Genomic DNA, 23358 nt, shown 5'->3' with positions numbered 1-23358 from the left:
TTACTATATTGAGGGAACACCACGGATAGTTTCAGTATAATTTTGTATATTTATCCAATGAACTTATTTGATTTCAGCATTTACATTCATCATCGAATTCGAAATGATATAATATTGTAAAGCATATGAAAAAAAGTCCTATCAGTTTGAATAAGATTGCTTCAAACAACAAATGGATGATTCCACAGAAAAGATGAGTTACAGTAATAATGACAATAAGAATGAAGAAAATGGTAAACTACTGTGTGAAGACACCAAAGACATAGAGAAAGGGCAATTAAGTAGTAAAGAGAACGACACTGATGTCATGGTTATAGACGAGAGGGATCATAGCATGCTGTATAAAGCTTCGGACCATCCTCCTATATATTTGACTATATTTTGCGGTATTCAGGTAACGTTAAACAAGTAAAAATATTATTTTGTTCAATATTACCTTATATTATTATTTCATGTATTCTACTAACTAATTTACTAATTTTAGATAGAGCCATATGCTCAACTGTATTTCCAAAGATAGACCGGCAAAACAGCAGATATAAAAGTGTGATATTGCAATATATATTTTAGTTATCTAAAAGAAGATATCTAAAACCTCAATTATGTGTGCCGCAATCAGTAAAGCAAAATCTGTATTTTGTCCTCAATATATCCCCGCTTTACTGAACCCGGGACGACGTTGCCATAATGAAGCATTTGTGTAGCTAGATAGCAGTCATTAAGTTCACGAGGAAGTTCTTTGATTGTTATGTTTGTTATTGTATTGTCTACCTCAATAAATTTGACGTTTGTGTTTTTAATTGTTAGATCACAGTACTGTACTAACCTTTCTTTGGCGTCTATGTCACTTAAAGTTACAACACAGCTTTTTTCGGTCAATTGGATGGATTTAACACTCTCCAATTTTATTTTTTTTCCAAGTTCCTTTATTATTTTATCGTGTGTTATCCCCTTAAAACCACTGGATTATTTGATATTTTCCAAGTGTATGGATAATAATAGTATCACAAATATAGCTTTGAATAAGAACTAAAGGAGGATATATTGACATGAAGATGTATATATATATCGATCTTCGACATTGTCCTCATTTCATATGCTTCTTTCAGGTCAACATAGTCAAGTTCATAGTATATTTTCGAGCGCTTTTGTCGTCTGAAATATTTCTTCTTTTTTTTCTAATAGATATTTTTATTTTTAACTGTTGTTTGGATTCGTGTACATTGAGGAATAAACAACACACTAAGTAATTTCATTTGTATTAAGCTGAAAATTGGTAAAACTCTTATCCCTGTATGCTATTCTATTTAATTACAAAATGTTACTTGAAAAACGAGTTCATAAATAAAGTGTTAATATGCACTTGAACCTGAGGATTTCTGTCATGATAGTCGAATATTCATTGCTGTATGCACATGCAACTGATTTTATTCGGTGCATTATCAAACGCAAATTTAGTATTTTACATGGATATTGATATATTTTCTGTCTATGTTTAAGCACACACTTGTTTCACTGTCTGGAGTTATAGCTGTTTCTCTGCTGGTTGTTGATGTGACATGCGCAACATTAGACGAGAATATCAAAACAACTTTACTCAGCTCCACGATGTTAATGTGTGGCATCTGCACAATTTTAATGTCACTTGTCGGATCAAGGTACTGATATTTTTACAATTGTTAAAAAATTTCGAATCAAAATCGTAACTCTAGATTTGATTTGTTATCAAAAATTAATTATTTTGTTTGAAGTTGGATCTACAAACTAGGAAAACTTTAATCAAAATTCTTTACCATATATGTTGTAGTTTTGTGTATGTGAGCGTGTTTGTTTGAGGATTTGTTTGTCCCCTTAAAAAGTGTAATGGATCAGTGGATTATTTTTAATATGATTATGCAGATCTTATGATTTGTCTGGTTATAGTTAGTGGATGTATAAATACACAGTATCGTTAGGTCTAATAATCATTGTTAAATGCTCAGTTTCATAACAAAAACACATCTTTTTCCCGATATACTCTTTAATAATCATAGCTTTATTCTAGTAACATTCATATTTTACTTGTTAAACTGTGCCTATGTAATAGTATTACATATTTCTATATTTAGATTACCATTACTACAAGGCGCTGCTGGGGATTTCCTGATCCCACTTCTAGCTATGCAAGTTCTAGATCCAACTAAATGTGATGTTCGTAGCGTACTAAATGGTATTTTATATTTTGTTTGTAAATTTGAGAATCACACATTAAACAAAAACGTTCTTAAATCTTATTGTTTAATTTCTAATTAAATATCTTGCCGATTGATTACACGGGGATTTCAATTATACAAAGTGTAAAATCAGTAGACCAATGCAAATCGAGAAAATTATATTTTATTTTTTGAGAGTTGTTTTTCCGAATTAAGTTCCAAGTTGTCTGCACAAACTTTTTTTACAATATTTACCATTGAAAAACAATACATATTGTATTCTATAGATAATTAACAAATGAGCATTCTTTTGCTTTAAAACTGAATTCTTTCCTTTAAGATTTGAACAGTTCTACTACTGCACCAAACATTAGTTTTGACGACGGTGTGAATCAGTATGATTTTATTGTGAATAATATTCGAGACGTATGTATGATTAATTTACACAATATCAATAATGATAGAATGGAGACCAATGTTAGAATGTAATGCTTCTTTTTTTATATGGCCAGGGTGTAAAATCGTTTACCAGGCACCCAAATTCAGACTATTAGCCAATCATGCATTGGATCCTATTCAATGGACTTGTCAATAACGCTGGTCGGTTAAAAAGTATTATGTAATCATAAATATTATATTGGCGGGAACATTAGTATGCATAAACATACCTACCCGTATAAAGTAGTATATCTATAGATTTACTGCGTCATTTCTTTATTAATTCAAGGACATGGATTATGTATACTGTAAATATAACAAATTGACTTTTTCATTCATCAGACAAATAGAGAAGCTAAGATTTGTTTTACACTAACATTTGAATTGTTGTCTCTTTGACATATTCCCTATTTCCATTCTCAATTTGATAATTGAGAATGCACGTCTTTTATTCGAATGATTGTAATATACATACTTGACTCTTACTTCCCGAAATTTATTGATAGTTTTTCCCTTACTCTTAGTTTCTACTTTAAGTCATTTTTCAGTAACACATATAAATGGACTCTCCTTATAGTTACAGGGGAGTTTGATAGCTGCAGGCACTTGCCAGTTTTTTATTGGAGCAACTGGTATAGTCAGCTTACTGTTGAAATTCATCGGACCAATTACCATTGTTCCTACATTGTTTCTTAGTTGTGTTTTTTTAGTTCGCGCATGTGTTAAGTTTGCAAAAGTTAACTGGGGAGTTGCAATGCTGTGAGTTAATTTCTATTTATTTGACATTGTTTGAAGAATTTGCCTTATAAATCATGATTTTCCTTTTTTCAATATATCCAATTGTATGCGGGATGTAAAGTAATAGATGGAAATAATTTAATAAAATAAATCTAACGAAAAATCCATACAAAGTAAAAACAAATCAGAAATTTAAGATATAAATTTGATTTTATTGATTTACCACATTTGCGTATCTGTTAAAGTTTTTGATTTTAGAAAAAGATTGATCGACTATAGTTTGTTGAATACGCAGCGGCAAGTATTTCATGCTCATTTAATACAATAATTTAACGCTGAAGACAAAAGCATAGATCTGCATTTTGTGCCGACCAGATTGAAGGGATTTTTTATTATATTTCAGATATGTTATTAAGTTATTAAATAAATCTTGAACCATTTCAGACTAATATTAAATTACTAACTTGAAGACAAAACATCTCAATTTTATGTTGTGAAATTGTATAAATCAAACAACGACGCATTTCAAAATCGCTATTGTCTTATAGTTTATATGTATTTACAGGGTAGTTGTAATTGCTCTAGTTTTATCGTTATATCTTAATCACCGTAAGACACCAATACCATTATGGACGAAGAAAAAAGGTTTTCATATTCTATGGTTTCCTTTGCATCAAGTGTATTCAGTAAGTTTGATACTTATATATAAATTATATGTTTATAGTTTTGCTCTATTTCATTACGTTTGTTGTCAAGTTTGTAATATTTGATTGCTGTAATACTTGGCACTTTATTTAGCGTTAACTTTTATAAAGGCTCAATTCTGAGTTGTATCGACTATTCAGTTTTAACGCCACCTTTTACCTTTAACTACGTTTTGCTCTTAAAGGTTATTTTTTTAACTTGTAAAGTTTAACCTCAAACCAGTGTAAAAGTATTCTGCTGTTTTTCTTTAAGTGCGGTGACGATTTTACATAAGAATACCCTTTCTAAAACGTAGACAAGTGAAGATTTGTCAGTATTCTTATGGGATAAACATTGATATCTGTTGTTATTTTCTTCGACATTTTATTGTTTACCTATACGTATTGTTGGAATTAAAGCATCGTATATGATTTATATAATATATAGTTGTCATGTTTATTGCTTACAGATTTTGATAGCCATATTAGTTGGATGGTTGGTTTGTGGTATCATGACTGCAGTGGATGCGTTTGAACCAGATGATATTTATGCAAGAACAGATTCCCGATTAGATGTCATAAGAGACGCAGCATGGTTTAAATTTCCATATCCAGGTAAACATGGCTTTATTGAACAAAGTTCCTATCAATACTTTATAATAATCATGTCTCACTGTAATAGTGTATAACATAATTACATTTTTTGCTGACCATTATACCATATTATATTGTTTAGAGGTCCTTATGTAACATTTTGCAACACAGTCTTATTTAAGTAGCATTCGTTAATATATACTCACAGTAATAAACATATCCTATCAGTCAACTGAATTACAAATAGTACCCCGCAATATATTTCTTGAATTTAGTCCTCGTGATAAATTTCAAGCAACTCCAATAAATCAATAAATCTATATTTTTTTCATTATGAAAAGAATATATATCCTTGAGTTGATTTGGCTGTAGAAATATGATCGCCTCGACTTCTCCCATAAGACTGTAAAAACCCTGTAAAGGAAGCGTAAGTTTTGCTGTGTGAAAACTATGAATACGCAACCATTTTTGATAAAAAAGGAATGCAAATGCTCTTTTTGGGAAAAGTGTTATGTTCTCGTCACATACACAAACTCTTTCAATGACAATTTTAGGGATACGTAAGAAACATATTGTAAGGACAAAATATCCCCCCTACCAGCTATGCCATTTTTTGTAAATTTTCACTACTCACATTTTGAAGAATATGTATTTTGAATTTGTTTTCGATTTAATATTAATGAAATTCTTGTCACAGAAATAACCATTTTAACACAGAACAATTAGAAATATATAGTTGGTGTATTTTAATCTATTAATTTAGGGCAGTTTGGAAGGATTTCATTCAGCACTAGTGTATTTGCCGGTTTTATGATCGGAACAATCACTTCGATACTTGATTCCATTGGTGACTATTATGCATGCGCCAAGATGTGTAACCTCCCGCCTCCACCTGCACATACTGTCAACAGAGGGATAGCAATAGAGGGATTTTGTAGTTTGATAGCAGGGTTTCTGGGTTGCGGGCATGCAACAACGACCTATGGTGGAAATATTGGCGCAATTGGAGTCACAAGAGTAAGAATTATTTTACATTGACAATTTTTTATCGCCTTTAACGTTTTATTCATTTAAACATTATTTGTATATCTCCTTGGTCGTCAGTGTATCTGATTACGAGTAGATTATCTTAATTTAAAGGAGACACAAAGTTGCCACATTAAAATGTATTTTAGATTTATATTGCTGTTATAAGTGTACCGGTAATTAAAATATTCAAAGCTTAGAGTTTAGGCATCACGAACCCCTATACATTCGAGAAAATGTAAGATGTTCAGGAATTTTAGTAAAAAAATTAAAAAGTGTATGGTAAAAAATGATCAAGTATATTTGAAAACTAAATATACATAAAATAAAAGGACATTTTTGTGTAAATATGAGTATAACTTATGCATAAGTATTTTGATTGAAGAAAAAAGAAAAACAAACAATGAAAAAAATACACTAAAAATACTTATGAATATTACACTAAGAAAATATAAAGAGGAAGAATAAACTTTTTGCTCTTCGCCATTAAGATGTCAATGACAATGTATTAATTATACACTTCTTACATTGTTCATCTAGGTTGCCAGTCGAGATGTCTTCATTGCCACTGGGATTATTTATTTTATTTTTGGACTGATCGGGAAGATATCAGCTGTTTTCTTAATAATTCCGTACCCCGTACTGGGAGGTGCCCTTATTGTAATGTATGGTATGTTTAACGGTGTTGTACTGTCAAATCTACAGGTGGTATCACTAAGTTCTACCAGAAACCTCGCTATCATAGGGACAGCTATCCTGTTTGGATTGATGATACCGTATTGGTTGGAGACAAATCCTGATGGAATACAAACAGGTAAACCATATATGTCTACAAAAAAGTTTACCTCGAATTAATGTGGTCTACCGATTAAGACTTATCTCCGGCCAGTTTGTACTAACATCAGCAACACAAAGCATGCCAAATTTGGAATTGAAATTGATTATCCTCCCGGAACACACGAAACCACACAGTTTATTTTAAAATTGGCTCTTGTTGCTCCTGCTTTAATTTTGAATATTGTTCTTTAATTATGCTTTTTGATTTATGTATGTCTTGGTTGTTCTTGCTAGTAATTTTGTTGTGTAACCTTTACGTGATTAAATTTCTTATTTCACAATCGTTCAGGTTTCAATGTTTCAGGTAATTGTATGACCGATGGTTTACTAAATTTGTATGTTTTAAAATATAAGGTTAAACAACTGTCAATGAACAATGTTCTATTGTGTGATCCCTATCACAAAGTCCTAAACTAACACCATCAACTTATAGGAGTAAATACGACATGTGGAGGCGGATCTGCCTACATTTCCAGCAGTTCACCATTGTTTATTGAGGGGTTCGTGTTGCTAAATTTTTAGTTTTCTATGTTGTGTTTTGAGACTGTTGTGTGTTTTTGTTTTTCGTTTTTCGTTTATTGCTATGGTGTTTTAAGTATGTTTTCAACTTTTGAATTTGAGTTTTGTATCCTCTGCTTCTCTCATGCTTTAAGACTAAAAATAAAAGAAATACCGTTGATTGGTGGCCTATCTTTTAATGCATATGTGTTAAGATTGCATTGCTTTGCAATATTATGAAACATGAATATTGTCATGCAATACTATGATACATATGATGATTCTTTAAAGGATCTGCATCAAGAGATGGTGTAATAAAGATGTTATTAGTCAATCCAAATCTGTGTGGAGGTGTTGTGGCTTGTCTTTTAGACAACACAGTGAGAGGTAAGACAATGTAATTACTGAATGAAATTAACAAAGTTTTGCTTATACTAAATAGGTGGTTTGGCCACGTATCTATGTGTAACATTTTAAAGACATTCTACAACTAAATAACTAAAAGATTTCCAACTGTCAATCATTTAAGATAAACATATAGTGTGACCTACCGAATTAGACTATTTACCGGATTTGTAATAATATGAGCAACACGACGGGTGTCACATGTGGAGCAGGATCTGCTTACCCTTCCGGAGTACCTGAGATCACCTCTCGGTTTTGGTGGGGTTCGTGTTGATAATTCTTTAGTTTTCTATGTTGTGTCATGTGTACTATTGTTTGTCTGTTTGTCTTTTTAATTTTTAGCCATGGCGTTGTCAGTTTATTTTTTATTTATGAGTTTGACTGTCTCTCTGGTATCTTTGGTCCCTCTTTTATTAGGTATATATCTCGAGAACGAGATAGAATCAGAACAACACATTTTACATCGAACTATATATCAATGCTATGAAGGGTGCAATTTCGTTCAGAAAAAAAACCAACCAAACAATATTTCGTCATATGTATGCGCCGTCTAAATAAAATTGTAATGGAAATGGGAGATTTGTCAAAAAGACATCAACCCGATCAAACAACAAAAACCAGCCCAAGGCCACCAAAGGTCTTCAATACAGCGACAAAATCCCACACCAAGAGGCGTGCTTCAGCTGACCCCTCATGTGGCAATAAATGTCATACTAAACGACGAAATATATAAATGAAACTAGAATTCAAATTATACAAGACTAAACAAGGCCAGAGGCTTCTGACTTGTGACAGGCACAAACATGCGGTGGGGTTAAACATGTTATTTTGAGATTTCGTCCCTCTCCTATACCTCTAGCAAATGTAGAAAAAAACAAACACGCAGCAAAACATACGCAAAGTAAAACTCTGTTTAAAAGAAGTCAGAGTCCAATGTCAGAATAGGTAACAAAAGAAACTGAACAAAATGACATTAATAGATTAATTAACAAAGGACTACTGACAGTTACTGACATGCCAGCTCTAGACCTCAATAACTGATTGAAAGATTTGTCTTCATCATATGAATATCAAGCACAACCACTCCCGTTAGGATTGATGATAAAATTTAGTAAATTTTTGGACTAGTTTTTGATATCGAAAACCCCCTGGTGTTTTAAATTTTCTGTAATAAATATTTTTTTGGCTAAAAATTCAATTATGTGTTCGACAAGGGAACGCCACTATAAATAATGTATAATTAACAGTAGGAAATGACAGATCATCTCTTTTATCATCAATTATGATATTAAGCTTCACATTTCTGATATAGATATCAAGATCCAGGTTCATTGTTAGTATTATCTTTAATTAAAGTTAGTTCAACAGGATAAATCTCTTAATTGCTTACTGTAGTCGTTATTATTGAGAGCCAATATAACATCCAAATATCTGAAAGTATTATTATATTTGTTCTGATGGGTTTTTGCTAACTTTAGTAATTAATCATGACTCATAACAATACAGAAACAGGTCCGCAATAAGTGGTTCTCAGTAAGTCCCCATTAGAATTCCGATAACTTGACGATAATCAGAATCTGCAAAGCGAACAAAATTAGTATCCTGTAAACATTCAAGACTAGATCTTTATCATCCCATTAGTCCGTACATAAACAATGAAAAGAGACAACGATGCCTTTACAAACAATGATGGATTTTAGCGTTAAGTCTCCGGTTTCAAAAATAAAAATCAGGTATGCACACATATGGTATTTGTTTTCCCTATATATTTCTATGCACCTATCCGGAAATAATAATTGAATACAAAAGATATATAAATCGTTTATTCGGCGAAAAAACCCTTTACGTTTGTACAGTGTATTGACATAAGTTAACTTTTAAAGATGCAACACAAGAAATTCTAATCGACATGTTATCTCAATGGTATTTGAGTTGTTAGATTAATTTATTAACTGTATGTAGGAACACTAGAGGAGAGAGGTATAGCTGCTTGGCAAAAAATGGTAGACGACAAAGCAGACGACAAAGCAGACGTGAATGAAGAGTACGATTGTGATGCTAGTTTCTACGATATTTATATTCCAGAAAATTGGAAACAATCTAAGCTTGTTCAAATTTTACCGTTTCTTCCATCATATAAAAGATGACATTTTTGCCGATTTCAAAAGATGATAGAAGTCACCCTAGGGTATTCTTTATTCTTGACAGTATACTGAGAAACGCTTATGAAATACAGTATCTTCCCCGGAGTAACTTTTCATGTACATGAAACTTCGTCAGTTTTTATGCTGAGAATTGTTTCTCTGATCGATTAATATGTATGTATGAAACGGTTTCCTGTGTTTGGTTTTACTGCAAGCTCTCCATATTTTTTTTTAAATTTTGAACGAGTGTCCTTCGGCAGCTATATTTTTACACCAGTGTAAATAAACTTGTTTTTTGTTTGTATTCAAGATTGATAAACAGAAGTGAAATTTCTATGCTTTTAGTTTTATTTGTTGTACTGCTTTAATCATCCAATAAGAAAAGTACTTTGATATGTTTTTATTGACATTTGTCTGACAAAACTGCGGAAACCAATTCGAAATTAAGAAATATACCCAAAGCATACTATAGCTAGGTTTAACTCATTCTCCAGGTTGGGGCTATATACATGTGAATATTTTCATTTATATTAGATCTCCAATGTCTGTATTAGGTTTGAGGTTTCATATAACCTATATTTCTGGGAATTATTAAGTCGCGTATTGTGTTAAGAGAACGAACATAGACTGATGGTTAATGAACGAGCACGTGGTTTAGAAAGATACGGTTATCAATGCGCGTTAGTATGAAATAGTTCATCTGCAAAGTGGTTGATACAGGGGTGTCCGGGTTTTGGAACCTCCTTTCATTTTGACGATCAATGCATTTGAATGGAGATATACAGTTGGATCCTTCCTATCGAAGGTCGGTGGTTTTCTGTGGGCAGTCCCGTCTCCGGCTTCTTCCACCAATAAGAACTGAATAGCCGAAATGCGGTGCTTAAAAGTCGCGTTAAAACACCAAAAATCAAATCAAATTATAGTTGGATCCCCCTTTATCCTTAGTTAGTAGCCCACTTTTATAAATTGCTATATCCGCCCCTGTGAAACGACTTGTCGAAATATTTGTGTAGTTTTGTGGAATATGGTTTCCTGTCCGTCCTTTATTGATTTCGTGTTGTCAGTGTTTTTTTACTAACTGTTTTGATTAATCCTTATAAATTCTTATGGAACATAATAAGCACTGAGAAAATATTTATCTTCTACATTTATTAATATATAGATCAGAAACAAAACAATAAAATTATTTTAATGCCAAATCCCAAATGTGTACATCATCAAATATTTTAGTATGAAGGTGAAGTATACTTTAAAATACAGTATTACTAGTATGAATAAATAAACAAAATTTCGGTTTTTAAAAGCACAAGCGAAAAGAGAGGGATGCTATATAGTGCAAAGTGGACGATGAAAAAGTCAGATAAAATGGGAAAGATAAACTACGCAAATAATTCACCATATACATAATATTTGATAAACTGTATGTTCATGCCAGAATGATATGCAAATTCAAAGGTGTTCTAAACATCATATAAATAATACTCAGACTGGTCATAATACATATGTAAACACTGCTATGTACTGTTTGATACTATTTCCATCCAGTAGGAACATTTATTTTCAAATAGTTAGGCCTATATATATGCAAACATACATTTTGATTCGATTTTAATTTTACATGTACTATGATTGTGTTTCTACTTTGTATATTTGACTATTATCGATTATTATTTTAAAGAAAACATTATTAACTTTGATCAGTGCATGAATAATTTTGTGTAAAATGTGTGGCATTTAATAACATTTGCAGATGAGTGTTAAGCATAATAACAATGAAACTGTACAGTGTGAAGCTAGCTATAAGTATCGACAGGATGTAGGACCATTGTTGTAAAAATGGATACAGTTGTCTATTAAGTGGGAATTAAGATATGTAATGAATCAGACATTACTCAAATTTTCAATTGCAATTTAGAATTAGTATCCCTATAAAAAAAGTAATTAAACGGACCAATTACTTTACATGAATACATAGTATGTATTGTATTGTATCAACAGCAATATTAAACAAAACACAGCAAAAACAGTACAAAAAACAAAGAAAAGTTAGAAAAGAGTCTAATACATCAAAACAGTAAAACAAAAATAAATTAGTTTCAAACCAAAGAAACCAGTTAAGCAACAATCGATATTAAAATTATAATTTCACTTAACTATAAGTGTTTATAGTAAAGTCTTTGACATTACTGATTTCTTAATGGAAAATACAAATAATAAACAAAGACATGTAAATGCAATTCACGCAAACTAAATTTCATTGATAAATGAGTTCTGATTACTGGATCAGATTATTTTAAGGTCCTCCAAGAAAAACATTGATAGCTCTATATGAAGTAAATGGAGCCATGTTTTGGACATAATAAAAATTATTTATCATTTTAATTATTTAAAAAAGAGTGGTAATTTTACATAGGTTTAGTTTCGTAAAGATTACAAATTTCATTTCAGAAATGATTTTGACATCAATATATTTGAACGAGTTCAAATTAAGGTAATGACCGAAAATAATGAATATCTTGAACAGTTCGTTAGATTTTGTTCATTGGTTCAGTTTTATTCGTTTAATTGAAAGTTCATCACTTAATGTCGAATCATTATTTTCATATTTTCAAATGACCAGTTTATGAAGGAATCTTTATATGTCATGTTTAAACATAGGTCTTTACTTCGATGTATGCCTTTCTTCATGGAACAAAAGATATTAACGACATCATTATTTGAATATTTTAAACTTAGACATGGTTTGATTTCCTTGAGTATAATACATAAACTCACAAGTAAAATAATCAGAAATACTGCTTCCAAGACGCAATTTAAAAAAAGTATGATTCAACGTGATTTAAATGACTAAGAATCCGTATATTCTTTTTATATCTTTTCACCTCATTTAGTCTTTAAATTATCATGTAGGTACAGTTAAGACTTTTGTATGAAATAAATTCTAAATTATTAACACCATGTCAATTGTTTTGATGATTTTAATGATAAGTTATTAATTCATTGCTTTCGAACACAGTTTGTTTTAAATTATTAAAAACGGTTTTAACAAATACTGTCTCCTATGTGGTTGTTTTATTAGTATCTCCTGTATTTTCTTGTACCCTACAAGTATAAAACAAACAATTGATAGAAATATTCACATATAAGAAAGTTTAACTATTATATCATATTTTATAAATTTACCATCCTTCTCCTTATCTGTCATCTTTTTCTGTTCTATTTGTTTTCTTTCAATGGTAAGACTTTTTGATTTTATTCTTGTGTTTATTTTAATTATAAGTCTTTCCATCTTTCAGTGGAAAGACCCTTAAATTTTGTTCGGATTATCATAATTAATTCTACATCCGTCTCTTTCCTGTCTTTCCAGATTATTTTGTTTTTTATTATATCGATAATCTGACACTTCTTAACCGAATACATGTCCACTCAACAGTTACCCCTTTAATTGTTTTTTTTTGTGAGGACATAACTTCCGTAACAATCTAAAAGGATCGCAAAAGTTCATTTTCTTTTTTTCAATTTTTCCACAGAAAAACGCTCTTTGGTTTTGACAGAGTTAATCAGGCGATATCTTAATTTCTTAAAGGAATCATTTAACCTTCATAACTCATGTTCTCGGTATGTTGTTATACCTATGAACGAAAATATGTTGTGAAATATGGTTATTTGATTAGAGATCTTTTGAGATAGTTCGACAATTATTTGGAAATTGGGGTCAAGGTCTAATATTAAGTTTATATAAAAATTTGACCCTTTGCTTGAGACCACATCTGCGCCTTAAATATACAACAGTACAAATGAAAGCAACGTTACAAATGTTTGAGGTATATTGTTAATTTATTCTAAAGCAATTCAATTACATCTTATGGGACGTCTGAAAGACGCGACTAGTGACACATGTGCTTATCATCCCGGCACATATAGTTCCAGCTTTATTTCTAGGTTTTGTGCTACATGCTTTTTTTAAAGTTTATTTTGTATACTGTTGTTTGACTTCTTGTTCTCTGCATCATTAGGGTATATAGTTTAAAAAATGTATCCGCTAACTCGACCAACACACCAATATGGCCGCCATGGCTAAAAATAGAACATAGGGGGTAAAATATAGATTTTGGCTAATATCTCTGAGACCAAAGCATTTAGAGCAAATCTGACCTGGGATAAAATTGTTTATCAGGTCAACATCTTTCTGTTCTGAAATTTTCAGACGAATCAAACAACCCGTTGTTGGGTTCCTGACACTGCATTTGTAATTCTAAGGTTATTGGTTATTTTCTTGAACATAGATAGAGATAAACTTTAAACAGCAATAATGTTCAGCAAAGTAAGTTCTACAAATGAGTGAACATGAGTAAAATGGTCAACTGACCCCTTAAAGAGTTGTTGTCCTTTGTAGTAAATTTTATTGTAAATTTTTGTAATCTTTCATAAATCTATGTCTATGAAACTACCGATACAAATTTAACCAAACTTGGTCACATAGCTATAAAAATAGAACATAGGGATGAAATGCAGTTTTGGCTGACTAGTATATCTCTGACACTTAAGCATTTAGAGCAAATTTTACATAGAAAAAAATGTTCATCAGGTTGAGATTATTCTGAAATTTTCAGACGATTTTTTTTTTATCTCTTACAAATGTCTTCTCCTGAAACAATTGAGACAAATTTAACCAAAATTAGCAACAAAATAGCATTAGGGTATTAGTTTTTAAAAACGTGTCCGATGACCCTGTCTGCCAGCCAACATGGCAGACATGGCTAAAAATAGATCATAGGGGAAAATGCAGTTTTTGACTTGTATCTCTGAAACTAGAGCAAAAGTATAACGCTTGCATTATTTCATACATCAATTGTAAATAAAAATTTCATGTGAGCAACACAGGCTCCTTGCAGCCTCTAGTTTTGTATTCAGTGGTTTAATTTTGCTCTACTTATTTTGATTCAAGGCATACATTCACACTTTGATTGACTTACTTTATCGTATAAACTTCTTTAATTAAGGTCTGATTTGTCTTTTCACCTTCCCTCTCATTTTTATTAGGAAGTTCCTTTGTGGTAATTTGTGAATGATCATTACCATTTACAGCCCCGTCATCCGTTTGACCTTTTGAATTCTGTTCAACAGTTTTTGAAGTCTTCTTTCCTCGTACTTGAAAATAGAAAAACTAGTGGTTTTTTTATATGCATAACTTGCTTTTTTATGTTAATTAGTTGAAGACTTGTTTTTTTAAACCAACGTAAATAGAAAACAAAATGTATGACCTGTGTTAGATAGTTTTAAGGTATTTTTATGTTTTTTTATTGTGAAAAGTTGATTGCATTTTATAGCTAACTACAACAAAGGACTAATTAATAAAGGTGTAGATTGTATTATTAGTCAAAATAATATGGTTACATGGCGTCCGTCACATGTCACATAAAGGATTTATTAACCACTTTGCGACGCACGTGTTCGAAGCAAACCTTTGACTTCTCCACTCCTCTAGTCCAGAAAAGAAAACTTGTAATGACGAAAAAATTTCAAAAGCCAGAAAAATCTCTGATTTAAAATTTTGTTCTATGACTTTGATATAGATAATTATTTTGAGAGAGAACTTCAAAGAATTTTTTTTAATTGACATGACGTGCATACCTTCACGTCTCCACTTTTTCATGGTCAAGTAAAGAAAACTGTCGTTATACAGAAATCTATGCAAAAGGTTGGGAACAACCCCTCGAATGAGAGTAACCCTTCAATGACATGACTACACCTTAAACAAGAGATCAATTTCTAGTGATAAAAGCTTTTATTTTGTTGTTAAAACCACTTCTTAGTACAAAAATAAAAGCAACAGTAGTATATAGCTGTTAGAAACTCATAAATCGATAGAAAACAAAATCCGGGCTACAAACTAAAACTGAGGGAAACGCATTAAATATAAGAGGAGAACATCGACACCACATTAAAATGTAGCACACACAGGAAAGAACTAAGCATTAGACAAAACCCGATGAGAATAACAAATATAACATCAAAACTAAATACATGAATTTGGGATAGAAAAGTACCGTCCCACGTCTTATAGTAATGTGAATTCACACTCACATATAAGAGGAAACAAACGACACAACAGAAACACAACGTTAAAATGTAACACACACAGAAACGAACTATAATATAACAATGGCCATATTCCTGACTTGGTACAGGACGTTTTTTAAATAAAAAAATGGCAGGTTTTACCTGGTTTTGGGGCATGCCACACCTCCCGCTTTAATGGCAATGTTAAATATAACATTAAAATGACAGCACAACATAACAGGACTACATTACAAATAAATAGGAGATCATATTGGACAAAGAAACAATCGAATAATAGCTACTAAAAGGCACAAGACTTAAGATTAAATACGCCAGGAGTGCGTTGCGTTCATACAAGACTTACTAGTGACTCCCAGATACAAAAGTTGGAAAGCCAAACCAAGTACAAAGTTGAACAGCAAAAGTTCAAAAAGCTGATCAAAATACGGCCAGGGTTTACTGCTTGGGATACGAACATCCTTATTATTTAGAATGATGTATACTTTTGCAAACAGTAAATTTTATAAAATGACTATATAAAAGATATACATGATAAAATGAAGTATTAAATAACTACAGGAAAAAAAAAACAACCCGGATACATTACATTAACCAACACATAAATAGACGCATCCGATGTAGTCAAGGCCTCAACGCAAAAAGTGATGTCACATTTGAAATTGTAAAAAAAGAGCAATTTTCTTTTGAAGAAACTTTCCCAAAGAACAGTATATCTTTCTGGTATTATATGGTCAAAACATGACTCGTATTTTCTGCATTAATGAGTAGCCCCCTTTGTTTTTTAGAAAAGTTGTTAAAAATATTGAATTTTCCCACTTTTAACTCGAAAACAAAGTTCGTCTTTTTAAAAGTTAATATTTAGTGTTTAATTATTACAATGTAAACTCTAAGATAAGTAAGTATGAAAGAATATTCATAGACAAAAAATGGGCAATCTCATCTTATTTAGAGGGAAAAAGGGGGGGGGGGGTTAGAAAAAAAGAGTAAATTTTAAACGAAAAATATATTTATGTTATTTGGAGAAAAAAATAATCAAGTTGCGAAAAATATATTGTTTTGGCGAAAGAGGTGGTGATTTTGTCAAGTTTGTCATCAGTTTAAGAAAATCAGATACTATTAATTATTGACTCAGGGGAAACCCAGGTGAAAACTATATATTTTGTTTAGATTTTTTGAAATCCGCATAGAAGTAATATTAATAAAAGTTACACAATCAGCTGATGACCGGTACGCCGAAAAGAATATCGCATGGTCAACAAAAATACTTTGCTCAAAGTTAAGAATTGTTTATTACAATTTCAACAATTAAAAAATTAAACAAATAACCAAAAGTGTCCGATTATTGACAATTTTTTTTATTTGTCCTACACTTCAGAATTACGAACTATCCACATATTCATTGTTTATTGACATTATTGCAGGGGTAATTTTGTGTGTTTGAAATCGGTGCCATATAACATAAAGATAATACTACTGTTATGCTTGTCTATAAGCAGTCAGTGGGTTGCAGATCAGCGACCGGAAAATTCACAGACGGAACAATACGTCATTGGAATGCGATTACAATATAAACATGATACAGTCTGAGGTCACGAAAGTTGATACCACATTCATTAACAGTATTACACAAATATAAATAGTCTGGCAGCTGGCATAATTTTAATGCGATATCTATATAGTATTCAAATCGTGTTAGCGATATATGCTGAGTTGTTAATATATGATAAGACATTAACTTGGAAGATAAATCTATCTGTTTTATATGGATCTGTCATCGGAAACATGATTTTATCAAGTTTGTCATCGGTTTATGACTTTCAATTTTCATTTGGTATATAAAACTGACAAGTAAAAATAAAATAAAATCGTTAAAATAAAACTATCATTGGTTACCAATGAACTGGCTGAATATAAACATTCCCAAATATTGGTTAACTCATTTTACTTTGACGTCATAGAAGCAAAAAATAAATATATAAATTTTGAGGACATTTTGGTCTGATTGGTATAAAGGGAAAGGATAAACATGTTGTCAGCAAGAAAATGCTAAATATACTCTCGGAGAGGAAATATTTTTCTGCGAGAATTGCGAATGACGTGATATCTTAACATCTTTTAGTTAAATGTCTACATATTTTTAGAATATAACTAATATCAGGAAATTTGATTATGATACATGGTTGTTTATAAGTAATGTACGGAGAGCAGATATGTTAAGTTTGAATAACATATCATTAATATTTATTTCCGCAAATGTTAGAAAATGAAAAATAAAATTTATTTGAGCAAATCTGGCACACGTTTGTGGCGGGGTTAAACATTTTTGTGAGCGCTCAACTCTTTCCCTTATCTGGGACAATGATGTAAAAGGCATAACATGAGATTTGTCAGTCGAATAATAAATGACAGTAAAAAATGAAAAAAAAAAAAAAAAACACAAAATAAATTTGTAATTAATTTTTCGTATGAGATAAGTGATACAGTGCAAGCCATTATAGTTATTTTGATTCCCAAAGTTTGACACTGGATTTTTGTGGCATTAAAGACTTTTTAAAACGTTTTTATACAGCAGATGAAAATCAGATACTAGGAATTTGAGTTATGTTTCAATTAATTTGCTGAACTTTTCGGCGTTCGAATTTTAAGGATGTATTCTTCGGACGTTTCAGTCTCGTTGAAATCTCGTTCTGGAATAAGTTCCCAAACATGTGATACAAGTGGAGAATATCAATAAATATAAAAAAAAAAAATTAAACTTAACTCTGTGTAAAACAATGTGTACTAACAATGAGTAGATTTTTAGATATAAATTTTTCGAATGTTACTACGGTTACAAATCAAGTTAGTCTTTTTAGGCAAAAGTTTGAGAAAATGGTTGAGGGGCACAATAAATGATTTTGCCAGAATCTAAATCCAATGTCACTTTTTTCTTTTCAGGTAACTTAGATATGTACTTTTTCAATCATGTATAAACAAAGAAGTTGAAATAATATGCATTTTGTTCGTAATACATAGAAAACTATTTTTTTTTATAAAATTGACAGCATGGTAAATTTGACACAAAAAAGCATCAAAATGCGACAAAACTTTCTTATATTAACGAAGAGGTGTACATCCTTAAAGTTTAAAGTTTGACATTCACTGTCATGGAGAACATTTGTATGCAGCAATGATCTGTCATACCCATAAGCTTCTACTAGGAGCTATCTGCTGCTATATTGTTTAGTGTTAAATTTTTACTTACGGCATTCTTTTAATTTTTCTCTTTTATAAAAAGCTCCTACTAAAACTCCAATACTGGTTATAATACTACTAATTATTCCAACAATCTTGCCAGTTTTGTCGACTACAAAAGAAAATGAATCAGTTACTTACTGGCATGCTGTATTTCTGCAAAAAGTAAAATAAAAAAATACTGAACTCCGAATATAATTCTGAACGGAAAGTCCCCAAATCAAACAAAAAAACAAAAACTCAAACACATTGATTACAAAGTCTGGACAGGCATTTTGTTATGTCGAAAATGGAGGGTTTCACCTGGTTTTAAAGCTAGCTAAACCGCTCACTTGTTTGACAGTCGCATAAAATTCCATTATATTGGCAACAATTTGTTAAAAATTCCAAACAGAGATAACAGGTTTAAATATAAAAAAAAGAGGACCATCAGACATTGTCGTATAATCTAAATCACTATAAATAATTGTCATCTAGGCAAACAGCCACTTATAGGCCATTATTCAAAAACATTAAAAGTCTGCTTCATATCAATATATAATTTAACTAAGAGAATTTGTGATGGCGAAATCAACATTTTATAACTACTCATAAAAACTCAAATCAAAACAAATGTTATCATCACCCCCTGAGGAAGATAAAGTGCACGGAAAAACAAACATAAAAAAATTAATACGTATGTTTACAATCGTCTTGAGTCTGGTTTAGACAAATGCAAGTGTTTGTTATGATTACAATATTTAATCAATTTAGATATAAACAGAAAAGTTATGCATAAATAATTTTTCATATCTGCAAGGACGCTTGATTGGTAGATCTTATCGGAGACAAAACGAGCAAAACTTGTGCATTTGATACATGTGTAAAAATATGTAATGTTAATCAAACTGACAAATAATAATTACAGACGCGTGTTTTAACTACACAAGTAAGTCTCGCAACAAAAAAATACTGATTCCTTATTCGGATTTAACTATACTTAAATTACTTTTTGACTTCTTTAGCTCTAGAACAGAACTATTATGTGTTTGGTTTTAGACAAGTTTGACCTCACGCTTCACTGAAGAGCCATTGTCAAAATGCACATCTCATGCAGAAAAAACCGGTATTTTTAATATAATATTGAACCAATTTTCATACCTGTGAGTATTATTCTTTCCATCAAAGTTTGTTCAGATGCGACAAAAATGCTGATGTAATTTTTTAAATACTTTTTCCGGTAGTAAAAAAAGGCATTAAATCTCCCATACTTATTATTCAAGAGTTTCTTTTAACTGGAGTTTAAAACAAAACCGTTTTTCGTCTTTGGTAGCTAACTTACCGAAACATGCACGTATTAATTTGTAGATATAAAAAAGAAGATGTGTCATGATTGACTTTGATAATGAAACAACTCTCTACAAGATACCAAAATGACACACAAATTAACAACTATAGGTCACCATACGGCTTTCAACAATTACCAAAGCCTGTACTGCATAGTCAGCTGTAAAAGGGCCCGAAATGACGATGTAAAACAATACACCTTATCGCTATTTTGTCCATTCTGGAGAAAACAGTCATTTATACAACTTCCTGTTTGGGTCACCGGCCGAAAAATGGAGGTCATCAGTAGTGAGCTGAGGAAGAAAAAACTTTAGAAAGTGATCATCAAGAAACTTTGATATAGTATGATCCACTTTTTTCGAAATTAAAATTAAAGTAAAAAAATATTTTGTTTAGGTATTTACGGTAGTTTAAACAGGTCTCATTAAAAAGTATCATGCATGGTGAATTGTTTAAACAGGGTCCCAGATAGCTTCAACTGGATGAAAAAGTTGTGTAATTTTAGAACTTATCCGGAATGGAATAAATAGCGATTAGGTGTATTCAAAGGAGAAAACTAACGGCCTTATTTATGTATGTAAGCATTGCCTTGTTACTTCCATGCATTTTTTATTTTATTAATCTCGAACCGCTGCACAGATTTTAATCCGTTTTTAAGTTTTGATTCAAATCGTTAGTTTCAAGGTAACACAACATAACTTCGATAAGGGCCCAATCGAAAAATTTCAGGGACAAAAGTGATTACTTTCTCTTAAAGATAACTGATGTACAAAGTATGTACAAAGGTCAGTTTTTAAGATTGCTAAAGTATTTCGTATATTTACTGAAATGTTAAGGTAAATAAAGGCAACAGTAGTATACCGCTGTTCAAACTCATAAATCCATGGACAAAAAACAAAATCGGGGTAACAAACTAAAACTGACGGAAACGCATAAATATAAGAGGAGAACAACGACACAACACTACAATGTAACTAACACACACAGAAACGGACCAAGCATCAGACAAAATCCCACGAGAATAACAAATATAACATCATAACCAAATACATGAATTTGGGATAGACAAGTACCGTGACACGTCTTAAAATATTTCATAATTTTAATATTTTATCCACAAGGGCACAATTTGAATGCATTATATTTTCAAACATAGTTGTGAATGGAAATTACTGACGACACATACGAAATATATAAAAAGGAATATAAATTCACATTAATACTGAACTCCGAAATATTGCATCAAAAGTTCAAATATCTGTAAACATTTCGCAACGTGCATTGTGGTTATATATATTTTGTTACATACGGGGATATCTATAAAATTATCTGCATTTACGACAGTTTTATGAAAATACTAAGATGAGTATGATTCCCAATGACAGAACTCTCTATCAAATAGTTAGAATGTTACTACTATAGGTCACAGTTCAGTATTCAATAATGAACAAAACCATTTTGTATGGTCAGCTGTAAAGGGCCCCGAAATGACAAATGTTTAATTCTAACGAGAACATAAAGATAAGAAGATGTGGTCCGGAATTCATCGAGACACCTGTCCACACGAGATAAAATGTCCCTCTTGTATATTTCGTCTATCTGTAAATATAGGTCACCGTACAATTGAGCAGAGTTTATACCCCCAAAACATCTATAAAAGGCCCCAAAATGACAATATAAAACATTTCAAACGAGACTTTTCTTATTTATAGCACTTCAACTTTGAAAAAAGCTTTTGGTTATTCTATTTAAAATAAGTTTATTTTGCAGGTACAACTAAACTTCAGAGCAAAATCTTTTTACCTATGGAAGAGGGGCAAAAGATACCAGAATTGAAATTCATAGATCTAGAAAATAAAAATTAAGAAAAGACAAACAGACAAATAATACTACACTAGGCACACCATAGAATTTAATAAAGGTTTCAAGTAATTTGTGAAATCCCTGACTAAATAATTTTCCAAGTAATACATGGATTTAGTACATTGATATCACAAATTCTAATTAGACACGGGTATAGCGAACTTAATGATCAATATGAATACCGTAAGATGGTGCCAAAGAAACATGGTCGTCCAAAAAATAAAATTAATAATAAGTACGACAAATTGTCCTCTTTTTCGTAAATTGTAGTGTAGAGGTTAGATTAGTTATTCAAAGGAGTAAGTTCGGTAAGGGCCATATTTGGCCCCAATTATAAAGTCCATAGTTACAAGACAATACATGTTTTAAGTTGCCGTAAAGACATGAGAGAAAGTTGAACAGAACTGTTTTTGTCAAAGTTTTATTCTTACACGTTGATTTTAACATCCCAAAAAGGTCAACATAAGGGATTTTGGTGAAATTTTACAAAATCAGCTGGATTTCAACCAAATAAAGGACCAGGAAACATAGAACGCAGGCGTCGACAAGCTTAATATTCAAATGAGACATGTGAAATATTTTCACAAACATTATCTAAAACATCTTTGTTGTCGACGTATGCGCTCTATGTTTCCTGTCCAATAATCTATGGAAATTTATCCATTTTCATTGATTTTTTGTGAAAAATCAATATGAGTACAACTTGTGACGTCATAATGAAACGCAGAAACGTAAAATTTTCAACAAAATGGCGTATATCCTATATAGTCAATGTATTAGCTATAATTTATCGTGATATTGGTCAACAAATCGGAATTTGAAATTTACGTTAAAAAAAGGGGGCCATATTAGGACATTATCGAACATACTCCTTTGACTACTAATTATTAGTCTGTATTCATTAAAAATTCAATTTCAGATGTTGAAATCATAACTTACCTGAACTGTCATCTTTGTCTGAAACACATAATGGAGTGGATATTAAACAATTACCGCTTACATTAAGTGAAATACTTGTAAGGTTAAATGGAAGAAAATGAAAGTTGATAACTTAGATAAAGCAAACAGATACAAAAGCCATTTATTTGTATCAAATATATGGAACGCCGTAACTGCCTTATGGTACTTCATTATTTATCATGATGATGTTTTTTCTTTATTATGAGGAGATTTTTTCTCTATTATGATGAGCTTTTTCTCTATTATGATAAGCTATTTCTTTATTATGATGAGCTTTTTCTCTATTATGATGAGCTTTTTCTTTATTAGAATGAGCTTTTTCTCTATTATTATGAG

At 31.2% G+C, this 23358-nt stretch overlaps 2 protein-coding genes across 3 annotated transcripts in view; one reads left to right on the top strand and one right to left on the bottom strand.

Annotated features, from left to right (window-relative positions):
- The first annotated feature begins 77 nt into the window (after positions 1-77).
- LOC139522901 (solute carrier family 23 member 2-like) lies at positions 78-9889 on the top strand. Its single transcript, XM_071316529.1, has 11 exons — positions 78-394; positions 1501-1658; positions 2109-2209; positions 2533-2618; positions 3208-3389; positions 3934-4054; positions 4522-4666; positions 5409-5662; positions 6212-6485; positions 7298-7393; positions 9374-9889. The coding sequence occupies exons 1-11, from the start codon at positions 173-175 to the stop codon at positions 9556-9558; spliced, it is 1824 nt and encodes a 607-aa protein (XP_071172630.1). The 5' UTR covers positions 78-172; the 3' UTR covers positions 9559-9889.
- A 2181-nt stretch (positions 9890-12070) lies between these two features.
- LOC139522900 (cell adhesion molecule DSCAML1-like) overlaps positions 12071-23358 on the bottom strand; it is a 49393-nt gene continuing 38105 nt past the window's right edge. Inside the window, exons 13-16 of one of the 2 annotated variants that reach the window (XM_071316528.1) lie at positions 23002-23019; positions 18884-18985; positions 14532-14706; positions 12071-12657 (exon numbers count right to left, since the gene is read on the bottom strand). In XM_071316528.1, coding sequence (XP_071172629.1) covers positions 12615-12657; positions 14532-14706; positions 18884-18985; positions 23002-23019 — 338 coding nt within the window. In that variant the 3' untranslated portion in view covers positions 12071-12614. The remainder of the gene's footprint in view (positions 12658-14531; positions 14707-18883; positions 18986-23001; positions 23020-23358) is intronic. The other variant, XM_071316527.1, reaches the window with a different exon arrangement.

This window comes from Mytilus edulis, chromosome 5 (assembly GCF_963676685.1).
Source record: "Mytilus edulis chromosome 5, xbMytEdul2.2, whole genome shotgun sequence".
Classification (NCBI taxonomy): Eukaryota; Metazoa; Mollusca; class Bivalvia; order Mytilida; family Mytilidae; genus Mytilus; species Mytilus edulis.
Note: the sequence above shows the minus strand (reverse complement) of the source record. Positions and strands in the feature narration are given on the sequence as shown.

Coding starts and splice junctions, on each gene's coding strand:
- LOC139522901 (XM_071316529.1), top strand. CDS start 173: ATGGATGATTCCACAGAAAAGATGAGTTACAGTAATAATGACAATAAG. Junction 4,055..4,521: donor CTTTGCATCAAGTGTATTCA/GTAAGTTTGATA, acceptor TATTGCTTACAG/ATTTTGATAGCCATATTAGT. Junction 6,486..7,297: donor TCCTGATGGAATACAAACAG/GTAAACCATATA, acceptor GATTCTTTAAAG/GATCTGCATCAAGAGATGGT.